Source organism: Metopolophium dirhodum, chromosome 9, assembly GCF_019925205.1.
Source record: "Metopolophium dirhodum isolate CAU chromosome 9, ASM1992520v1, whole genome shotgun sequence".
NCBI classification, from domain to species: Eukaryota; Metazoa; Arthropoda; class Insecta; order Hemiptera; family Aphididae; genus Metopolophium; species Metopolophium dirhodum.
Window position 1 is genome coordinate 21,712,820 of NC_083568.1, and position 23,461 is coordinate 21,736,280.

Genomic DNA, 23,461 nt, shown 5'->3' on the forward strand with positions numbered 1-23,461 from the left:
AGGGTTTTGGCGCCCGCAGGCAAATGCATTTTAAGAAACCAAAAAAAAAATTTGAAAAATTTAAGTGTAGGAGACACATTACAAAGTACAAACTAAAATGCCCAGAATCTTAACAGAAAAACTTTTCGAAATATTTAGTCCATTAAAGAATTATTATTCATAGGGCACCAAGTTATCAATTTTCAAGTCAATACAAAATATTCAACTAGATAAACATAACTAAAAAAAAAAATTGAAGGAGGGTGTTGGCGCCCGCAGGCAAATGCATTTTAAGAAACCAAAAAAAAAATTTGAAAAAATTTAAGTGTAGGAGACCCATTACAAAGTACAAACTAAAATGCCCAGAATCTTAAACAGAAAAAACTATTCGAAATATTTAGTCCATTAAAGAATGATTATTCATAGGGCACCAAGTTATCAATTTTCAAGTCAATAAAAAATATTCAACTAGATAAACATTACAAAAAAAAAAATTGAAGGAGGGTGTTGGCGCCCGCAGGCAAATGCATTTTAAGAAACCAAAAAAAAAATTTGAAAAATTTAACTGTAGGATTAACATTACAAAGTACAAACTAAAATGCCCAGAATCTTAACAGAAAAAACTATTCGAAATATTTAGTCCATTAAAGAATGATTATTCATAGGGCACCAAGTTATCAATTTTCAAGTCAATACAAAATATTCAACTAGATAAACATTACAAAAAAAAAAAATTGAAGGAGGGTGTTGGCACCCGCAGGCAAATGCATTTTAAGAAACCAAAAAAAAATTTTGAAAAAATTTAACTGTAGGAATACACATTACAAAGTACATACTAAAATGCCCAGAATCTTAAACAGAAAAAACTATTCGAAATATTTAGTCCATTAAAGAATGATTATTCATAGGGCACCAAGTTATCAATTTTCAAGTCAATACAAAATATTCAACTAGATATATGTTACTAAAAAAAAAATTGAAGGAGGGTGTTGGCGCCCGCAGGCAAATGCATTTTAGGAAACCAAAAAAAAATTTGAAAAAATTTAACTGTAGAAATACACATTACAAAGTACAAACTAAAATGCCCAGAATCTTAACAGAAAAAACTATTCAAAATATTTAGTTCATTAAAGAATGATTATTCCTAGCCAAGTTATCAATTTTCAAGTCAATACAAAATATTTAACTAGATAAACATAACTAAAAAAAAAAATTGAAGGAAGGTGTTGGCTCCCGCAGGCAAAAGCATTTTAAGAAACCAAAAAAAAAATTTGAAAAAATTTAAGTGTAGGAGACACATTACAAAGTACAAACTAAAATGCCCAGAATCTTAACAGAAAAAACTTTTCGAAATATTTAGTCCATTAAAGAATTATTATTCATAGGGCACCAAGTTATCAATTTTCAAGTCAATACAAAATATTCAACTAGATAAACATAACTTAAAAAAAAAATTGAAGGAGGGTGTTGGCGCCCGCAGGCAAATGCATTTTAGGAAACCAAAAAAAAATTTTGAAAAAATTTAACTGTAGGAATACACATTACAAAGTACAAACTAAAATGCCCAGAATCTTAAACAGAAAAACTATTCAAAATATTTAGTCCATTAAAGAATGATTATTCATAGGGCACCAAGTTATCAATTTTCAAGTCAATACAAAATATTCAACTAGATAAACATTACTAAAAAAAAAAATTGAAGGAGGGTGTTGGCGCCCGCAGGCAAATGCATTTTAGGAAACCAAAAAAAAATTTTGAATAAATTTAAGTGTAGGAGACACATTACAAAGTACAAACTAAAATGCCCAGAATCTTAAACAGAAAAAAATATTCGAAATATTTAGTCCATTAAAGAATGATTATTCATAGGGCACCAAGTTATCAATTTTCAAGTCAATAAAAAATATTCAACTAGATAAACATTACAAAAAAAAAAATTGAAGGAGGGTGTTGGCACCCGCAAGCAAATGCATTTTAAGAAACCAAAAAAAAATTTTGAAAAAATTTAACTGTAGGAATACACATTACAAAGTACATACTAAAATGCCCAGAATCTTAAACAGAAAAAACTATTCGAAATATTTAGTCCATTAAAGAATGATTATTCATAGGGCACCAAGTTATCAATTTTCAAGTCAATACAAAATATTCAACTAGATATATGTTACTAAAAAAAAAATTGAAGGAGGGTGTTGGCGCCTGCAGGCAAATGCATTTTAGGAAACCAAAAAAAAATTTGAAAAAATTTAACTGTAGGAATACACATTACAAAGTACAAACTAAAATACCCAGAATCTTAAACAGAAAAACTATTCAAAATATTTAGTTCATTAAAGAATGATTATTCATAGGGCACCAAGTTATCAATTTTCAAGTCAATACAAAATATTCAACTAGATAAACATTACTAAAAAAAAAAATTGAAGGAGGGTGTTGGCGCCCGCAGGCAAATGCATTTTAGGAAACCAAAAAAAAATTTTGAATAAATTTAAGTGTAGGAGACACATTACAAAGTACAAACTAAAATGCCCAGAATCTTAAACAGAAAAAAATATTCGAAATATTTAGTCCATTAAAGAATGATTATTCATAGGGCACCAAGTTATCAATTTTCAAGTCAATAAAAAATATTCAACTAGATAAACATTACAAAAAAAAAAATTGAAGGAGGGTGTTGGCACCCGCAAGCAAATGCATTTTAAGAAACCAAAAAAAAATTTTGAAAAAATTTAACTGTAGGAATACACATTACAAAGTACATACTAAAATGCCCAGAATCTTAAACAGAAAAAACTATTCGAAATATTTAGTCCATTAAAGAATGATTATTCATAGGGCACCAAGTTATCAATTTTCAAGTCAATACAAAATATTCAACTAGATATATGTTACTAAAAAAAAAATTGAAGGAGGGTGTTGGCGCCCGCAGGCAAATGCATTTTAGGAAACCAAAAAAAAATTTGAAAAAATTTAACTGTAGAAATACACATTACAAAGTACAAACTAAAATACCCAGAATCTTAAACAGAAAAACTATTCAAAATATTTAGTTCATTAAAGAATGATTATTCATAGAGCACCAAGTTATCAATTTTCAAGTCAATAAAAAATATTCAACTAGATAAACATTATAAAAAAAAAATTGAAGGAGGGTGTTGGCGCCCGCAGGCAAATGCATTTTAAGAAACCAAAAAAAAAATTTGAAAAATTTAAGTGTAGGAGACACATTACAAAGTACAAACTAAAATGCCCAGAATCTTAACAGAAAAAACTTTTCGAAATATTTAGTCCATTAAAGAATTATTATTCATAGGGCACCAAGTTATCAATTTTCAAGTCAATACAAAATATTCAACTAGATAAACATAACTAAAAAAAAAAATTGAAGGAGGGTGTTGGCTCCCGCAGGCAAATGCATTTTAAGAAACCAAAAAAAAAATTTGAAAAAATTTAAGTGTAGGAGACCCATTACAAAGTACAAACTAAAATGCCCAGAATCTTAAACAGAAAAAACTATTCGAAATATTTAGTCCATTAAAGAATGATTATTCATAGGGCACCAAGTTATCAATTTTCAAGTCAATAAAAAATATTCAACTAGATAAACATTACAAAAAAAAAAATTGAAGGAGGGTGTTGGCGCCCGCAGGCAAATGCATTTTAAGAAACCAAAAAAAAAATTTGAAAAATTTAACTGTAGGATTAACATTACAAAGTACAAACTAAAATGCCCAGAATCTTAAACAGAAAAACTATTCAAAATATTTAGTTCATTAAAGAATGATTATTCATAGGGCACCAAGTTATCAATTTTCAAGTCAATACAAAATATTCAACTAGATAAACATTACAAAAAAAAAAATTGAAGGAGGGTTTTGGCGCCCGCAGGCAAATGCATTTTAAGAAACCAAAAAAAAAATTTGAAAAATTTAAGTGTAGGAGACACATTACAAAGTACAAACTAAAATGCCCAGAATCTTAACAGAAAAACTTTTCGAAATATTTAGTCCATTAAAGAATTATTATTCATAGGGCACCAAGTTATCAATTTTCAAGTCAATACAAAATATTCAACTAGATAAACATAACTAAAAAAAAAAATTGAAGGAGGGTGTTGGCGCCCGCAGGCAAATGCATTTTAAGAAACCAAAAAAAAAATTTGAAAAAATTTAAGTGTAGGAGACCCATTACAAAGTACAAACTAAAATGCCCAGAATCTTAAACAGAAAAAACTATTCGAAATATTTAGTCCATTAAAGAATGATTATTCATAGGGCACCAAGTTATCAATTTTCAAGTCAATAAAAAATATTCAACTAGATAAACATTACAAAAAAAAAAATTGAAGGAGGGTGTTGGCGCCCGCAGGCAAATGCATTTTAAGAAACCAAAAAAAAAATTTGAAAAATTTAACTGTAGGATTAACATTACAAAGTACAAACTAAAATGCCCAGAATCTTAAACAGAAAAACTATTCAAAATATTTAGTCCATTAAAGAATGATTATTCATAGGGCACCAAGTTATCAATTTTCAAGTCAATACAAAATATTCAACTAGATAAACATAACTAAAAAAAAAAATTGAAGGAGGGTGTTTGCGCCCGCAGGCAAATGCATTTTAAGAAACCAAAAAAATATTTTGAAATAATTTAACTGTAGGAATACACATTACAAAAGACAAACTAAAATGCCCAGAATCTTAAACAGAAGAACTATTCAAAATATTTAGTTCATTAAAGAATGATTATTCATAGGACACCAAGTTATCAATTTTCAAGTCAATACAAAATATTCAACTAGATAAACATTACTAAAAAAAAAATTTTAAATAAATCATATGGCACCAGGTTGTTAATGTTTTAAAAAAAGATATATATAAAAGAATCAAAAAAGTTAAATATATAAAGAAACAAATTGAATGGGGAACGTGAGAGAACCTAGCCAGTCTCTTTTCAAATTATATATTATGTACACAGGTACTCAGCGTACTCCCAGGTATAGCCGGTTAATCTTGAAAAATGTTTGCGTAAAAAGTGTAAAAAAAATTGTTTGAGAAATCTGGGTGAAATAACACTAAACAAAAGAATACGCTGGAAGCTAAATACTGCAATACATATTAACTACAATCCAAAAACGAGGTGTTGTTTACATTATAATAATGCAAACAGTTATTATGATCAGAGGTGTATCACGGTAATATATGTATTAGAAAATGTATAAAAATGAATGTAAATTATAAAGGATGCAAAGAAATTAAATGATAAAAGGTCCTGCACGGACTCTACTATGTGATTGTAATTTATAAAGGACATAAAATGTTTAATTTAAAATAATATTGTGTTTGGTGGGTCTACAGTCAATATTAAATTACAAACTATAGAGTCTAAATGCAAATAAAAACATAGTCAGATATATGTTTTAGTCTTTGTAAATATGTGCGGAAAAAAGTTAGATTTAGTACAATGTAAAAAAATATGGAAGGGAAACCCTGAGAATTCTTTGACAATAGGATATTAAAACACAAAACCATATATAAAATTGAAACTATTGATTTTATACATTTTCTATTTACAAAAACTCATAAGTATTGAAAACCTTATAAAACCTTAATAAAATAATATTTTGTTATATTTTAAAATACATTTTATAATTTGTTGTGTTAAAAAAATCATTTTTTAATGTTGGCTGTATTTAAGTTTTTAATAACTATACTGGTACAACTCTTGCTGACAGTCTTTAAGACCGTGTTAAAAACTATGATAATTAGTTAACATCTAATTTCCTGCCCTATCCTAACCTAACCTAACTTAACCAAATTAATAATATTTAAATATTTTCTTTCATTGTTATGTTTACAATATCGAATACCTTGATAGTTAGTAGGAAAAGATCATCGCAAAGCTCACGACCGGTGATGGTAGTCATCGTCTATCATTACCATAGCTTCAACTAACCATATGTTTACCTAACTAACCTTCTTATGACTTATTAGGACACTTTGAATAAAAAGATCCTGATTTGCAGGTTGCTGAACTTAAGTGTTTGATTATCAAGTTGATCCTTATATTGTTGACACCTTAATCCATGCTATGGATGAAGCCCATAGATAATAAAGATATGGATAGTCCACGCCTATGTTAAATACATTTGAGGCCGCGTTCCCGCGGAAGGCAATTGAGTCTCCTTTATATAGGTATACTTTATTTGGCTTCAATTGTTCCCCTCGAAGACCACTGTTAGACCATTATGTTATATCTTTATTATCTATGATGGAGCCATACCCAGCTCACTCGTGTAAACAATTTGAAGCACATAAAAGCGATCAACGAGTCTCTATCTACTTTATTGGTGGACGGCACTTTAACTACGGTCCCTCAACTTACTGAGGCAACCTTGAGGTATTTCCTTTTAGGAAATTAATTAAATCTTCAAACATAACTTGTAACGAGACAAAACCGGACGCCCCGCTCACGTGGCGCACTCTCGTCACTAACCATTTATTCTCGCGTACCGAGTACCGCGACGCGCTTTTGCACATCAATAACACATTACGCCCGCTGAACGCAGCAACCGTTCACGACGCGACCTAGAGCGCGTGAAGAAGCAAACTTGCTTTGCGACGGCGCGCCGCCCGAGTTAATAAACTCATGTTCGTACCGAACCCCTCAACTTAAAACCCTTTTGAAGACATCATTGAAATCAGCATGTTCCGAACTATCGTAAATAGATTTCAATTGGTTTTAAGTTAAAAAGAAAACATGGTTATCTTCAGTAGGATAAAAAAGAGATTTCTGGAACCGCATCCTGCTGGCTCAGCCCTATACCTGATGCACATCCCGCGAAACCCGTTTGCACATCCCACATACATCTATTATACACCTCTGCTCAACCCATATCACATACGTACACGACATTCCCCCCGCTACCCCGCTCTTCATATACCCCCCACCATCAATCACGCACTTATACGATATTCCCCCCGCCACTCTTCCCTATCAATTAGCCGCGGAAAATAATTTAAAAATTTTTTTACCGAACCGGGATTCGAACTCGAACAGGTCGCTTCCCATACCACAACCACACCACTGCGCAACTTACTCGCTTATGATTAGAAGGTATATTCTATCTCATTTAACTGGTGTTTACGACAATCGTTCGCATACGTACGAGATGTATAATTTCCCCCACCACCACCACAGCCACTATACCTTACAAAGGGCCGCCGCGAACGCGCGCGAGCCCGCCACCGCGTTATCATACCTATGTTATCAGTTATCACATCTATAAATACCTACTTACATACGCACTTACGTACAAACACACATACATACATACATACATACATACATATAATATACGAACATACGTCATGCTCATAATATAATATAAGGTACCTACAACATCACACATACCTGTCAACAAATATTATACCATAATATTATATACTTATTACATATATATCAATAAAACGCATCGTTAGCATACGATACATAGGTATATTTATACATATAAATATGATATAACCATACACATACAAACTATAATATAGTATTACACACCATACAGTACTCATCAGTTTTCATTCTGAACTTATATAATAATATTTACAACACACACAAGCTCAACATATATATTATATACCATATCATACATACACGCATGCATGCATAGATAAATACATTCATATCACATCACACATATACACACACACACACACACACACACACACACACACACACACACACACACGCGATTCCAGTATTCCATAATATAGTATACAAACAAGCCGCCCAGTCCTTTATTCATTCAATTACATATGAATGCTCATACACACACACATACATACATACATACATACATACATACATACTTGCAAAAATATTATATATAATCAAATTCGAATAACATCTCGATGCAGGTCTACCGTCAACCATGCTAGATATAATAAGAGAATTTAAAAAATGCGAAACTTGTGGGCGTCGCTTGCAGATATGGGTAGGAACGAATGAGTTAAAAAAAATGCGCGGTTTTATACCTGTACACTTGCAGCAGAAATAGAATTATTAACGCCTCAAATATTTAACATGATAAGTGAATTGTAGATAAGTAAACGATGTTTATACAGATACTAATAAACGCTTATTTATAACTATTTACCACGCTTTTTTTTCTCCCCTTACGTATTTACATATTTATAACATTCAGGTATATATTATATATCAACTTGAATACGTTTGTATTAAGCTAAGTATCGAAAATGTTTCGTATTTATTTCATATGAGACATATCATACGGGAAGTACTCGAGATGAATAACATGTGTAATACGACCTAAAGTTTTGCTACAGGCATACAATATTTCTATTTTCCTAGGACGTGCAACGTACATATCCAAAAATAGTGGTGCACATGAATTAGAGATTTATTTGAAAAACATGTATCCAAACACATGCTACATACCTGATAGGAAAATGTGCTATACCATACAACTACACACCACTAGTTTGTTGGCTAGAGGTTTAAGATCTTCCTCCGCATTAATATATAATATATATATAGTAATAATTAAAAAATGTGTGATCTCAACAGTTCGTGGACAATGTTCTACATAGTAATAGAACTATATTACTAGATACGTAATGTTTATATTACGATTTATATTATATTTATATTTTTATTATATTGATACGATCTATGTTTGATAAATGAAGGTGTCAACATAAGGAAACTCTTATTGTATTATTATTATTACATACATAAGTTTTTTTTTTATGTTTAGTTTCTAAATATATTTCCTTGCATGCAATTTGTATACCGCATCTAGAAAAGGTAACTATACAATCTTTCATTATACGTTTAAACTCGATTTTATAGTATTTTTAAAACAGGCGGCTTGAACACTTTACCATACGGATATTAACACACCCGATATATACAACAAACCGACGACCCTGTATTGCATTGTATAACTGTGATCGGTGGTGGCACCGTTTGCACATCCCACATACATCTATTATACACCTCTGCTCAACCCATATCACATACGTACACGACATTCCCCCCGCTACCCCGCTCTTCATATACCCCCCACCATCAATCACGCACTTATACGATATTCCCCCCGCCACTCTTCCCTATCAATTAGCCGCGGAAAATAATTTAAAAATTTTTTTGCCGAACCGGGATTCGAACTCGAACAGGTCGCTTCCCATACGACAACCACACCACTGCGCAACTTACTCGCTTATGATTAGGAGGTATATTCTATCTCATTTAACTGGTGTTTACGACAATCGTTCGCATACGTACGAGATGTATAATTTCCCCCACCACCACCACAGCCACTATACCTTACAAAGGGCCGCCGCGAACGCGCGCGAGCCCGCCACCGCGTTATCATACCTATGTTATCAGTTATCACATCTATAAATACTTACATACGCACTTACGTACAAACACACATACATACATATATTATAATATAGTTTACATATAATATTCCACTGATATTTCTAACAATAAACATTCTATAATTTCCCCCCACCACCACCAACACCACCAACGCTACACCTTACAAAGGGCCGCCGCGAGCCCGCCACCGCGTTATCATATCTATGTTATCAGTTATCACATTGACGTTAGCATAATCTTTAAATGTTTTCGCACGCATGGCATTCGAGAATTATTACAAAAATGTTTCCCGTTTGTAAACGTAAACAACTTTAACGAACATGTAGCTTCCTGCATAGCATACAGAAATATAATACACACACACATAAAGGCACATTCCTTTGTAAACATCCTCAGCGTTAACAGACCTGTAGCTGCATGCATTACCACGATAACTCTGTAGGGACTATTCGATGTCCCCCCACCAATTAATATTTAATATAATCGTCTAAGAACACAGTTACACTTCATAAAATCAGTCGCTCTTCATCATTCCAAGTGTCTACATCGCTCCGAGTGTCTACTCCGCCCGTGTGCTCGTCTCGTATTCAACGTTTAAATCATAATTATTTTTCAGTGTTTAAAATTAAAATGGCTGGTCCAATCGAAAATATGGCAGATATTTACAAGAAAACTTTTAAATATACTCCACCGTCACCACCACCCAAGCTCATCGATTGCAGTAATCTAACCATCGACTTCACAGCTCGTAAATTTTTAAACATTGGGATAGATCCTACCGATGAATTCAAAACCGTGATTCATATTATAACATCTTCGCGGTATGTAAATATTCCTATCGATTTTCTACAAAGTATATTCAGACTTATGGGGAACATTCTATCATTCATACTCGATCGTCCAGAAAAATACAAACGAAATTTATTTTTGGATAACGACGTAATTTCAATGTCTAGTATGACATATCACTCGGAGAACACACTTGTTTTAGAATCAAAAATTCAAGACGGATGTCGTGTTCTGTTAAATCGAACGGATCTTTTGACCTTACAAGATTTAGAATACACCATTTTTGAGATTATCAATAGAAAATCTATTATAATTAAACCGATTGTAATACATCAAATTGATCTAATCGCTTCATTCTTAAAATCAAACGTAGCGTTAGAAAATTCTAAGACTGATATGAGAACTCATGTGAGGAACATCGATAATAATTATCTTTCAATACATGTTATTGGCGAGAACGACTACATTTTCACAAATCAACTAAAATTATATGCAACTGATTCGATCGTTCAAAAATGGATGGAGAAAATAAAAAAATATGAGGTACTAGCAATTTTCCTTTAGCTTATATTATGTTATGTTAATAAAATATTTTTTATTTACAGGGATACAATGACGAGTGTTCCATAGCTTTTTCACCACAATCGTACTTCAGTTCATATCCGCAGGTAATAATCATTTTTAAATCCGACATAACATATTTTAATTAAAAAAAAAAATTACAGGGAAATCCAGCACAAGAGAGCCACCTCGAAAACATTCAGGAAGGACGTTCGGAAAACGATGGGCCATTTGGACCACAATATAATTAATTTTTCTGTATTATTATTTTTCTTATTGTGTAAAATAAAAACAAGCGTGATATTTAAAAACAAGTTTTTTTATTTATTAATAATGATAAGGTTACAATATATATATATATATTTAGCATAAGGTTACAATATTTTACATAAGAGGAAAAAAAAAAAAATTATATACATTTTTACAATTTTCTAACTTCGCCACTAAACGGGCTATAATTTATAATCTGGTCATGTAATATTAAGCAATACGCTGTAGTTTTTTCCGGAATAACGGTATCAGTTTCAAATTCAATACGTAGGTCTACGGTTGACGACTTCACATTGTCGTTTTGACACGATAAATCAACAACGATGATTGGTGAATAGTTTTGAAAAATATGTTTTGACAATAAAGGTTCACTATACTCTTTCTCATAATATGATTTTTGAAAGTCTGCATAGGCCTTATACAGTATACTAGTTGTATTATTTTTAAAATCAGCACGAAAGTCTTCATATGGATACACTTCAGAATTTAAGTGAACCTTAAGATTTTTTAGTTGACAGTGATCAAAGCGTCCAGCGTCTATTTCAATATTTTTTTTTCGATCTGTTTGTAATCCGAATAACACAAACCTCGGTTTTTCTAACAAGTTGCTGGACTTTACCGTCCACGAATGTGAGGTATTTCTAGGGAGAATAGGATATTCGCAGAGATCCCAGGTTCTGAACGCACATGATAGTGTTTTACACGAATCTACCACTTTTATCAACCTTAATTTTTCTTTATCACTAACTCTGATAATAGGCATTTTCCACACCACCCTAGTAAGTTCAATTGTAATTTTTCTATTTTTTGAGACTGCTTCGGTTGCGCCCTCGCCAACAACGTGTATCGCATCCAGGTCGGTAGATGCGCGATTTAAAATCAGCTGTTGATTACAATTAAGTAATATTTTTTTATAGTCTTCACAAAATCCGAATAAATGTTTTAGAGGGATACACCCGGTAAATACATTGTTGCTCATAAAGTTTTTATTATCTTCACCATCCATCGCCGAGTCCCAAGCAGCGTTCTCCAACGTATTCAAATCGTTTGGAGTATACGAACAATATGCTTTCAAGCAAGATGCAACTCCAGGTGTTTTTAATTTTTGAATTTCTATTCCGTTTATTTCATAGCGCATTTCGGAGAATAAAAATGCCAATCCATTATTTGAAAAACGTACATCTCCCACTGCATCGGACGGTTTATTTACTCTCCCCTCTATATAAATATAGCTTTCGCATGGTAGAGTGTATGCATCCATATTTAAAACACTTATCCTAATTTCATCGTTATTTGATAAAGACATGTTTGAGTATGGAGTGAACGAATGATAATGCTTTTGTGTTATTTTACACTCATCGACATAATCGACCCCAACGTCTAAATACGAGTCGTCCATAATTATTTTTTATACTTGCAACGAACGTAGAAAATTTAAATTATTTTTCGTGAGCTTGATCTCGCCTTTTTTCGGTCTAGATGTTGACTTCTTCACGACAGTCGGTAAACTAACTGGTTTTTTGATTGTAGATCTTTTTATATTAAACTTTAATGCCATTTCCACTCGTTATTTGTAATCGAATCGTAATTGGTTCACCGCGCAGATTTATTAGACAATCGTTCTGATCTTTTAACACGATGTATACTCTAGATATTGAAGTCGTATTGAGAGCATAAAAAACTAGATGTCTAGGTACTTCGATGATTTTATAACCTGGCGGGACAGTTGGATAAAGTTCATGTATGATCTGGCTCGGTGCTCCATCACAGAATGAACCAGTAATCAAGTTGCACTCTACTTTTATACTATTGATTTTCATTATCTTAACTGTACTTTCAGATTCATGATTAATACCAGAAGTGTATAAATAATTTCTAAAACCCAATAACTTCGCTATACTATTCTCAACTGATAAGTCTACGTCATGACTACACGAGACTATACACTTTAATGTGGTATTGTCTGCTTTTAATTCAAACCAGTCGATATAATCGGGCATATTTTTTTTTATAACAGTCTCTAAATTTTCAAACTCATACGAGCCTGTGGGTATAATAACTTCCTCTCTTTGTCCAATCATATTACGGAAACCGATAGTATTGCAACCGGGTTCAATGTTCGGTATCGAATTATTTGTCTGTAGACTCAAAAGACATATTTGTGCTGTGCTTTCTACTTCTAGCGGTGGAAAAATGTCGCATGACAATTCACTCGAGTTCCCGTTTAACGTTATCGTATACATGATAAAAATTTTAAACACAAGTGTCCACAGTTTGTAGTATTATATTTCTGCTCTCTGCTGTAATTGAAATTTATGTCACATCCGTGAAAATATCGTTGTACTTCTAATGGAGGTGGTAAATTTCCAAAACTGTCATAATATTCAACTTGATTTCCGATTTTTCTATACGCTACCCAGTGAGTACCTGTACCGTTTTCCGTATCCAAGTTAACAATCGCTGATTCTACTCGTTTACGACGTACGGGTAACCTATCTCGAGTAAACACGCCGATGAAATGAGGTATTTTATTCAAACGTGCAAATTTTATAAGTTCGAAATCGTACAGCGCTCTTCTGGGTAACGTAGTTATTAGTTTTTTTTATTTTTTTTAGTTTTTCTAGTTTTTTTCGTTTTCAAATCCCCTCCACTTTTATATGGTGCAAGATATAGACTTGATCCGATTTTATACGAGTTACCTTTATACGGCGCGATGTATAATCCGCCGCCCAAATGAGATTGCGTATTTCTTTTAAATTCATTCGCAACCTTGACAACGTTGGCAACACCGCCACTCAGTGCTCCTAGTGCTGATAAACCGGCGAAAATCGGGATTAACGGCAACACTCCACCCTTTTTTGGTATTGATATAACCCTTGGAACTTTAGTCTTTTTATTTTTGAATGTTTTTCGTGCGACGGTTATACACTTTTTACTTAATTTCATCAGGTTTTTTTCACCGATATTTTTCTTTATTACGTTTTTAGCTGCTCTGATGGCTGCTTTAAACCCACATCCAGCCCCGATTTTACGTTTCACTTTCATGGCGGTAGTCACGCCCCAAGCTACAGCCTTTTCTTTTAAACTCGAATCTTTAGACTTGAACCTATCCCAGGCTCGTTGCTCTAATATATAATCGGCCTCGTTGCGATCTGTGATAGAGTTACTAAGATCGTATGCAATATCGTGTTCTCTACACGCAGTGTCTAAAGGATTTACCCCTTTATCTCCGCGAGCTAATCGTTTTTTCAAATTTGTGCCAGGTCCACAATATTGATAACCTATAAAGAAATATTATTTTTATTATTACTATTACCACGTTAATATACGTGTATTTACTCTCACCAGGTACGTGAAGCTCTAATGGTAATTTATTTATAAGCGTGTTTATAAGACCAGCACCTTTATTCTTGGTCTTTCTTCGAGCGAGTGACATCGTGTACTGATTACGCTCTTAGTGTTACAGGGATATTTATTTAAAAAATGAAATTCATTAAACAAGATATACAACTCACAGTTGAAAACGTGGACCCACCTACTTCGTATAAAAAACAAAGACATGGTGTGCTTCTACCTAATACGATTAGAGCGCTTATCATGGGCCCTTCAGGCTGTGGGAAAACTAATTTAATATTCACATTATTAACACATATAAATGGTATACGATTTCACAACGTATACATATATTCAAAAACATTGGATCAACCAAAGTATAAATTATTGAGTGATATTTTATCAGGTATTAATGGAATACAATTATTCACGTTCTACGAAAACGAGCAAGTTATCGAACCTGAAAAAGCTTTACCAAACTCTGTGTTTATTTTCGATGATATTATTACTGAAAACCAGAAGATTGCAAGGACTTACTTTTCCAGAGGCCGCCATAATTTAGTAGATGTTTTCTATTTGGCTCAGAGTTATTCAAAAGTACCTAAACAACTTTTACGTGATAACGCAAATTTTATTGTTTTATTTAAACAAGACGAGACAAACCTAAAGCATGTTTACAACGAACATTGCTCTGGTGATGTGTCATATCCCGAGTTTAAAAACTTTTGTACTTCATGTTGGTGTAAAGGAGGATTTGAATTTATTGTCATAAACAAAGACAGTGAACGTGACAATGGTCGCTATCGTCACGGATTTGATACATTCGTTGTTATATAAACTATTGTTTTTTTATAAGACACTTCATTCACAAATATGTCGTCTAAAGGTGAGGTACTCGGAGAATTGATTAAAGCTAAAGAAAATATTAAACGTAAGTATATTGCATTAAAACATGGAAAAGCTGATATTCAATCTTTTGTATCACAAACACTTCAGCCAATAATCGAACCTCTGAACAAATTACAGACTTCCAAAGTCGATAATGATATGGTTTCCAACGCATCCGACAACCGGTTTACAAATTTTCGTAAATTAGAAGACCAAGAAAAAGATAAAGTATATGGCCCAAAAAAATATTCTAATGGCATTATCAAATTAGGTACAGAAGTAATACAATTTAAAAACGGTGCAATAGTTGTGAGAGAAAACTCTTATCCACTGACACAGGGGCTTAGCGAGTTATTGTGCTCCAGATATCCAATGCAATACTCCGCTAATGACTTAAATACGTATAAAGAAATACTGATTCATACTTCGGCACATTTAACACAGGACGGGACAAAAATTAGGAAGGGTGGTACAAAGTATGAGCAAATTATTAGCAAGCTATTCACCTCGGGTTCGGGTGTGAAATTACAAGCGCATAATTTAGTATATTGGAATGATCCAAACGAGTTGGTTGATAGGTTACGACTTCTTTTAGCCTCACAAGCTGCCGGTAATACAGGGCTTTCCAATGAAATACTTTCAATTTATGAAGAATTGTATGAAACGGGTTTAATAAAACGAATTCCAAATGTCTAAACGCGATATAGCAAACGAACTACACAAACCAGCAAGAAAAAATTATACAAGGCGAAGAGTTAATGTGTATGGTAAAAACGATCTATGGCAGGCAGACTTGGTGGAAATGATACCTTATTCTAAAAAGAATAAAGGTTATAAATATTTTCTAACTATCATAGATTGTTACACGAAATACTCTTTCGCTATACCTTTAAAGTCGAAAACGGCTAAAGAAGTTTCAAATGCAATGTCAAAAATACTACTCAAGCGCTCGCCAAAACTATTACAGGTCGATAACGGTAAAGAATTTTACAATGCGACATTCGATGCGTTGATGAAGAAACACAATATACATAAATATTCTACGTATAGTACAACGAAGGCCTGTATCGTTGAACGCCTTAACAGATCAATTAAAGAAAAAATGTATAGGGAGTTCACTGCACGAGGAACACATGAATGGGTTTCTATTTTACAATCTATGATTAATGAATATAATAATTCAAAACACAGAACAATATCTATGACACCCAGACAGGCTGATAACAATCCTTCTTCGGTAAAATTAAAGCAACGTCCGATTCTTAATGGAAAAATTAAATTTAACATTGGTGATAACGTCCGTATCAGTATATATAAAGGGGTATTTACAAAAGGTTATCTACCGAGCTGGTCCACAGAAATATTTAAAATAACCAAAATAAACAAGACATCCCCCACTACTTATCAACTACAAGATTATACAGGAAACCCGATTTTAGGTTGTTTCTACTCTGAAGAAATTCAAAAGACCAATCTCCCAAACGATTATTTAGTCGAGAAAATTATCCGTAGGAAGGGAAAACAGATGTTCGTAAAATGGCTAGGGTTTGATAATACGCACAATAGTTGGATAAATACGAGTGACATTAGAAAATAGCATCAGTCGAGCTCTAGGTATGAACGTGTTCGGATGTTCACAGGCTGGTGAAACGAGAAAATTTGTAACAAATCTCGAACAAACCATCAAATCATATTGTATAAGACTAGATAAATTTGGAAATTTACTCGAGGAAAATCATAAGTCTATTCAAACACAAGAAGAACAAGTTGAAACACTTCAATTAACGTGTGATGATATACAAGAGCACCTTATAAAAATCAAAGCATTGTTACAAAATATCAAAGAAAATACAGACAAGTTGAAACAAATTCCTGAAGTACTGTCGTCCAAATAATAATTATGTCTACTGCCATCATTGATTTCCATTGCATTCTCGGGAGGGATAATAAATACATGATAAAAGAAATGTCTATAGTAGATGTAGAAACATGGGCCACTCAACATTGGATTTTTAAAAATTCAAAATCAATACAGGATAACAAGAGTCGGAAAACTAACAAGTGGTTGGAGCGTAATTATCACAAACTATCTTTGGAATATGGGGATGTTGAGTATGAAGAACTAGGTAGAGTACTGAATTCACTAAAGTTCAGTTTCATATACGTTAAAGGCGATCAGAAAAAACAACTTCTTTTAGAGTATATTCCTCACATCGGGATCATCAATATTGACGACATGGGGTGCCCTCCACTAGACCAAATATGTGATGAAGAAACTTTACCATGCTGTATTTTTCATATGGATTTCAATCCTAAACAATGTTCATTTTATAAAGTATTTAGCCTAAGAAAATGGTTTGTAAATAATTTGTAAAAATAAATATCATATTTATTTATTTTTTTTATATCAATGAGTTATTTCTTTATACTATACTATCCTATCCTATCCTATACTATCCTATCCTATCCTAACTAGAATCAATTCAATAATAATAATAATAATAAATATAATATCCACATAATATCTACAGAGATATTTTACAAAATAAAAAAAAAAATAATAATAATATCTACAGTGATATTTTACAATATAAAAACAAATCATCTATAATAAATAAAAAAAAAAAACTATCTGTCTATCTCGGCTTCCGGAAGTTGTATTAATTCGGCTTCTGCTTGCTCTAGTGTTCTGGTGTCCCTATACAATTCAGAAATATTTAAAGTACAATAAATTAAAATATACAATTATTTCTAACTCACTCTATAGAGTAGTGACCGTGAGCCAAGGTATGTATTTGATCCTCAAGTATAACCCTCTTGTCATCGAAACTATTATAAGTTAATTTGGTTGATTTAATAGTCTTCAATCGATGATTGAACGACCGGATAGAGACATTCTCCGTCATCACATCCAAAGTTGTATCACCAAACAGACAGCGATAATGATCGTTGAAATTCATATGGTTTCTGACTACATGCCCGCGGATTCCTTTCGCCCTGATCTTCTCCTTGCCATTGATCTTATATGAATAAGACTTTGCTCTGAGCCCACAAAAATGCGTCATAACCTCTGAATTTGTTTCATCGGAAAACAAACCAGGGATTTTCTTTCGCTCAGCAATGTAACATGGATGATCTTGTGGTAAGTCTGATGTATCCATTCGATCGAGTAAATTGGAATTATTCTCCAGGTCTTTGTAAAAATCATCGGTTTGAATATAGTATACCAGTGAATCTAAAATTACAATATAAATTAATATATGAAAATTAGTATAGTTTGAAAACATTTACCTGTATCAGTATACATGAGCTCAATTTTATCCCTATAATGAGCCTGCATAACGTTATAATGATAATCATACATGACGGTCTTGGAAATTTCCAGCACTGCAAAACCTGGTGAAAATTAAAAAAAATATTAAAATATGTTTGATAATAGTAAATTAGTTGTATATATATATATATATATATATTTACCTATATATATTGGCTTGTTAAACATGATAATTTTGTTTTCTAATGAGACAGCGTTGAGGGTTTCGTCATACGTAGTACAGTGTTTGAATGTAGTAAGATTTATAAGTTTTTGCAAACGTTTTTCACTACAAACAAGCTCCATTTTAAAACGTTTCCTTAAAGATTCCATGGTTTTTCCAAAAACGGCATTGTTTAAGAGTTTGAAGAAATCCTTTTCAAAGTCGTTCCTCGCTTTTTTCCGCATCTCAGTGTTTAATTCTATGTATTTTTTAAGCCAGTCCGACTGATTAAACTGCACAACTCTGTGAACCTACAATAAAACAAAATATGCAATAAATAAAATAAATAAAATAAATATGCTACTTTTTCCACAACGAGTCCGTTGGCTATAGCCTGCTGCAGGTTCCGATAATGAATCACATAGTTTTTCTTTGATTCTAAAGTCGCCATAAGTTTTTTAACTTTTGAACCAGGTGGAATACTATTTTTCGGTAGGAATGGCAGATCATTATGCTTGTCGTGAAGTTCTTTCGGATATGATATATCGACCTCATACATCCGCCCGATTGGTGATCTATCGTTTAAATCATTTAGACCCTCTAGTTTCGGCTCAACCCACTTAAATCCTCCGTATGGCATGAATTGTGACATTGCGTAACCGTACAAGTTGTTACCTGCAATTTAAGTAATATAATAAATTTAATATTAAATTAAATATAACATTATACTCACAATCCTGATAAACAAGCCATGATTTTGGTTGTGTTGGATCATAATCTGGTGTCTTTTCATTATTCGCCTTTGCATATCTCATGCTCGCCTGGGTCAAGCCGCCACGAATTCCTATAATAAAAACAGATATTTTATCACATTATTTTTTATTTTTTTAATAAATAACCTGACCTCACCTTTCTCGAACATTAACAAAATATCATAATCCGAAATCAGTTCAAGTTGTTGACCCGTGTATTTCAGCATACAGTCAAAACTAAATCCCGGTGCTGTGTAGTAAAATGATGGGTCCAGATGGTAAGTTCTTATACAGAGATCTCGGAAATTTTCAAACACATCAGTCAGCAGCAGCACGTCGATTTTTAAATAAAGATCAGAGTATTCCCCGAGTGTTTGACAGTTGAAATGATTCCAAACTGTATTTGCATGCTCAAAATCCTCATGTTTTATATGTGATTCGTCCAATGTACTGTAAAAATATTTTTTCGCCGGTAAACTGGTTTCTTCAAGCTTATCCCATTCATCTGTGTAGTCATACGGGTATACCCCCTTACGAGTAACTAGTGGTAAATCTTGTGTAGAAAAATGTTTTGCACTGTCTCTAAACTTTTCAAATCCTGGTGTAATTAAATTTTTTGAAAGTGTTGATAAACTGGAGGCCATAAATCTTAGTGTGTCGATAAATCTTAATGTGAAGAAGTTGCTAATGTATTTTGAAAACGTAATAAATTTTTCTTCGCTGTTTGGTATTACCGAGATAGAGTTTGTATCATACCCGAGACGAGTGACAATAAAATGTGCATCATAATTTGATAAATTATGAAAAAATACTGGTACGAAGTTAGGTGTTTGAAGTTTAAGATTACACGTATTGCATAATGACTGTCTAAATTTCCCTGATAAATGACAATGATCAGCCACTTTATGATTTTCATGAGAAAATTTGGTTTTGCATAAATTACAAGTATTACATGTTTCATGTGTTCTCCGCTGTTCAATAGTGAAAATTATAGGGGTGTTTGTTTTGAGTAGTTTTTCAATTTTTTGACCTATATTCACAATACTATCTATAAAATGTCTCGCCACGTCTTTATTATTTTCATTTCCACGGTAAATTACAGGCGATGTCGGAATTCCGAATTTTTCAAGCAGTTCCACTGGTATTTCTTCATTTGCTTTAACCATAAACCCATAGCTCATGGGCTCGTGTTCTTGAAAAGCTGTTGTTTTTTCTCCAATTTTCTCATCACTTTTCTTTAGAATTGCTTCGAAATCCGCGTAAATTACTATAGGATGACGTTGCGTTTTATCCCATGCAGTAAACTCGAGTATTGATCCGGGTTCAGGTAACTGAGGTAGTATGGGCTTGTGTTCCCCACATATTAATTTATGTTGTTCAAGTCCTGCAACTCCGTTTAATTTATATTTGTATTGTTGTTTATCGAATGATGTAAAGCACCGTTTGCAGAAAATTAACTGCCCATTATGTTTGGTTTTTTGAGCGCTAATGAGTCTTGAAAAATTAGAGATGTAACTATAGTGAGTGTTATCGTCCTGGTCTGAAATTAGTAAAAGATCAAAGTGATCGGGTTTTTCTTCATGTACTACTTTTAGTGGAAATACTTTATATTCCGGAAATTTCGGTGGTTGAAATTGTTTATCAATACCGTAAACATTGACAGAGACGTTTGGATTATTTTTTTCAAAAATTTTAACCTGATGTAGTGGTGTTGGAAATGATAGATTTGTAAAATTATATTTTTCTTGGTGTTTAAAATAATTATCACCGACACGATGTTTATTATTTCCTGTGACATGTTTTGCTAGGATCGCCCATTTGAAGCATTGTGAGTCTAAGTTCTGCGGATTAATCACAGCTTTTTTATTTTCTATTGCGCCTGGTAGTTGTATGTATGATGAGCCGCCTATAGGTTTATATTTATACACACCTAACATTAAACCGTCTATACATTGTAATGTGAAACCACTACCCTTGCTTGTATACTCGTCTTGCTCTTTCATTAATTTAGCGAATGCCTCTTCGACAATTTCCTGTACTCCGGTATCACAGAAAATCGCCTTAGCCGATGTTTTAAAAGCACGGTTTTCCGATGAATATTCCACATTCGGTATATTATATGTCGCCTCAAGCTTTAAATTAAACTTGATCGGATTTTTACTCACAATTGATTTTAGTAAATTGATTAGTTCGGATTTAATCGAATCAAGAAAGTAGATATAGTTTTGAATATTGTTGGTATTTTTCACGTAATACCAGGTAATTGTATGATTTGATGATGTAGAGATTTGTGTAAATCCTGAAGACTTTACGAGATTTAAACGTAATTTTTTTAGCCTAACAGCCGACGTTGTATTTGCACTGGAGACACGTTTGCCATTAACGAGCGTAGTGTATGAATCTTTTATTTTTAAAAAAAAAAAAACTAATTAGCTTATAGCACGTTTATAAAAAAAAAAAATGCTAACCTTGAAAATCATAAAGTCCGAGATTCTCAACGGTGTCTAGAACTTCCAAGCATTCAGCGTCATTCACGTTACTCCAAAATTCGTCCATCGTGTTATCTCGTTCTGGTGATAAGCGATCATTTTGTCCGAAAAGATCGATATCGTCTAGAACCTCCCAGCATTCATTCGCGTTACTCATAAATTCGTCCCTCGCTTTATCTCGAATGGGTGATAAGCGGACGTTTTGTTTATCTCGTGCAGTTGATACGCAATCTTTACGAACGGATGATGTACCAGGCTGTAAGTCTGGTACAAAAACGTGTGGCGCGATTTGTACAATACCTGATAAAACATTTGAAATATAATAAAAAATAAATATTTAAAGTGGATACAAAAATACATACCATGAGCATTTTTCAAATGTTTATTGAGACCGGCCTTATAACTGAACGTAATACCACATCTAATACATGGGATACGCTCGGCGTTGTGATTTTTTTCGTGTCTAGTTAGACTACGTTTCACCGTGAATTCCGAAGGACATTGTCGACATTTAAACATTTCGAGGTGTGTTTTTCGGTGAGCGATCAAATTTGGCTTGTATACGAATTTCAAAAAACATTGCTCGCATTTAAACATTTTAAAATAAATTAACAAGAAAAATTAAAACGTTATATGATAATTACGTGTGTAGTATTGACACAGAGCGATCGAGAGAGATATAGGTTAATATGGTACGACAAAATATCATCAACTATGGGGAGTAATGAATAGCGACTATTCATTCATTCAAAAAATCCCTACCTAAGACCCGTCGCCGACGCCGCCGCCGCCGCCGCTGCCACCACCGATCACAGTTATACAATGCAATACAGGGTCGTCGGTTTGTTGTATATATCGGGTGTGTTAATATCCGTATGGTAAAGTGTTCAAGCCGCCTGTTTTAAAAATACTATAAAATCGAGTTTAAACGTATAATGAAAGATTGTATAGTTACCTTTTCTAGATGCGGTATACAAATTGCATGCAAGGAAATATATTTAGAAACTAAACATAAAAAAAAAACTTATGTATGTAATAATAATAATACAATAAGAGTTTCCTTATGTTGACACCTTCATTTATCAAACATAGATCGTATCAATATAATAAAAATATAAATATAATATAAATCGTAATATAAACATTACGTATCTAGTAATATAGTTCTATTACTATGTAGAACATTGTCCACGAACTGTTGAGATCACACATTTTTTAATTATTACTATATATATATTATATATTAATGCGGAGGAAGATCTTAAACCTCTAGCCAACAAACTAGTGGTGTGTAGTTGTATGGTATAGCACATTTTCCTATCAGGTATGTAGCATGTGTTTGGATACATGTTTTTCAAATAAATCTCTAATTCATGTGCACCACTATTTTTGGATATGTACGTTGCACGTCCTAGGAAAATAGAAATATTGTATGCCTGTAGCAAAACTTTAGGTCGTATTACACATGTTATTCATCTCGAGTACTTCCCGTATGATATGTCTCATATGAAAT

The 23,461-nt window shown here is 32.8% G+C and overlaps 2 protein-coding genes and 1 long non-coding RNA gene across 3 annotated transcripts; 1 reads left to right on the forward strand and 2 right to left on the reverse strand.

Moving 5' to 3' along the window:
- Positions 1 to 10,653: 10,653 nt before the first annotated feature.
- On the forward strand, positions 10,654 to 11,039 carry LOC132951955 (uncharacterized). The gene is made up of 3 exons (XR_009665427.1): positions 10,654 to 10,722; positions 10,785 to 10,847; positions 10,905 to 11,039. It is a non-coding gene; the product is annotated as an uncharacterized LOC132951955 (long non-coding RNA).
- Positions 11,040 to 11,161: 122 nt separating this feature from the next.
- On the reverse strand, positions 11,162 to 12,409 carry LOC132953028 (uncharacterized). Its single transcript, XM_061025578.1, has one exon. The coding sequence runs from the start codon at positions 12,407 to 12,409 to the stop codon at positions 11,162 to 11,164; it is 1,248 nt and encodes a 415-aa protein (XP_060881561.1).
- Positions 12,410 to 15,357: 2,948 nt separating this feature from the next.
- On the reverse strand, positions 15,358 to 22,645 carry LOC132952864 (uncharacterized). Its single transcript, XM_061025337.1, has 9 exons — positions 22,311 to 22,645; positions 21,928 to 22,248; positions 19,617 to 21,860; positions 19,441 to 19,551; positions 19,072 to 19,382; positions 18,709 to 19,018; positions 18,523 to 18,627; positions 17,992 to 18,466; positions 15,358 to 17,929 (listed from the first exon to the last, which is right to left on the reverse strand). Exons 1-9 carry the CDS (start codon positions 22,543 to 22,545, stop codon positions 17,860 to 17,862), a joined length of 4,182 nt encoding a protein of 1,393 aa, XP_060881320.1. The 5' UTR covers positions 22,546 to 22,645; the 3' UTR covers positions 15,358 to 17,859.
- Between the last annotated feature and the right edge of the window lie 816 nt (positions 22,646 to 23,461).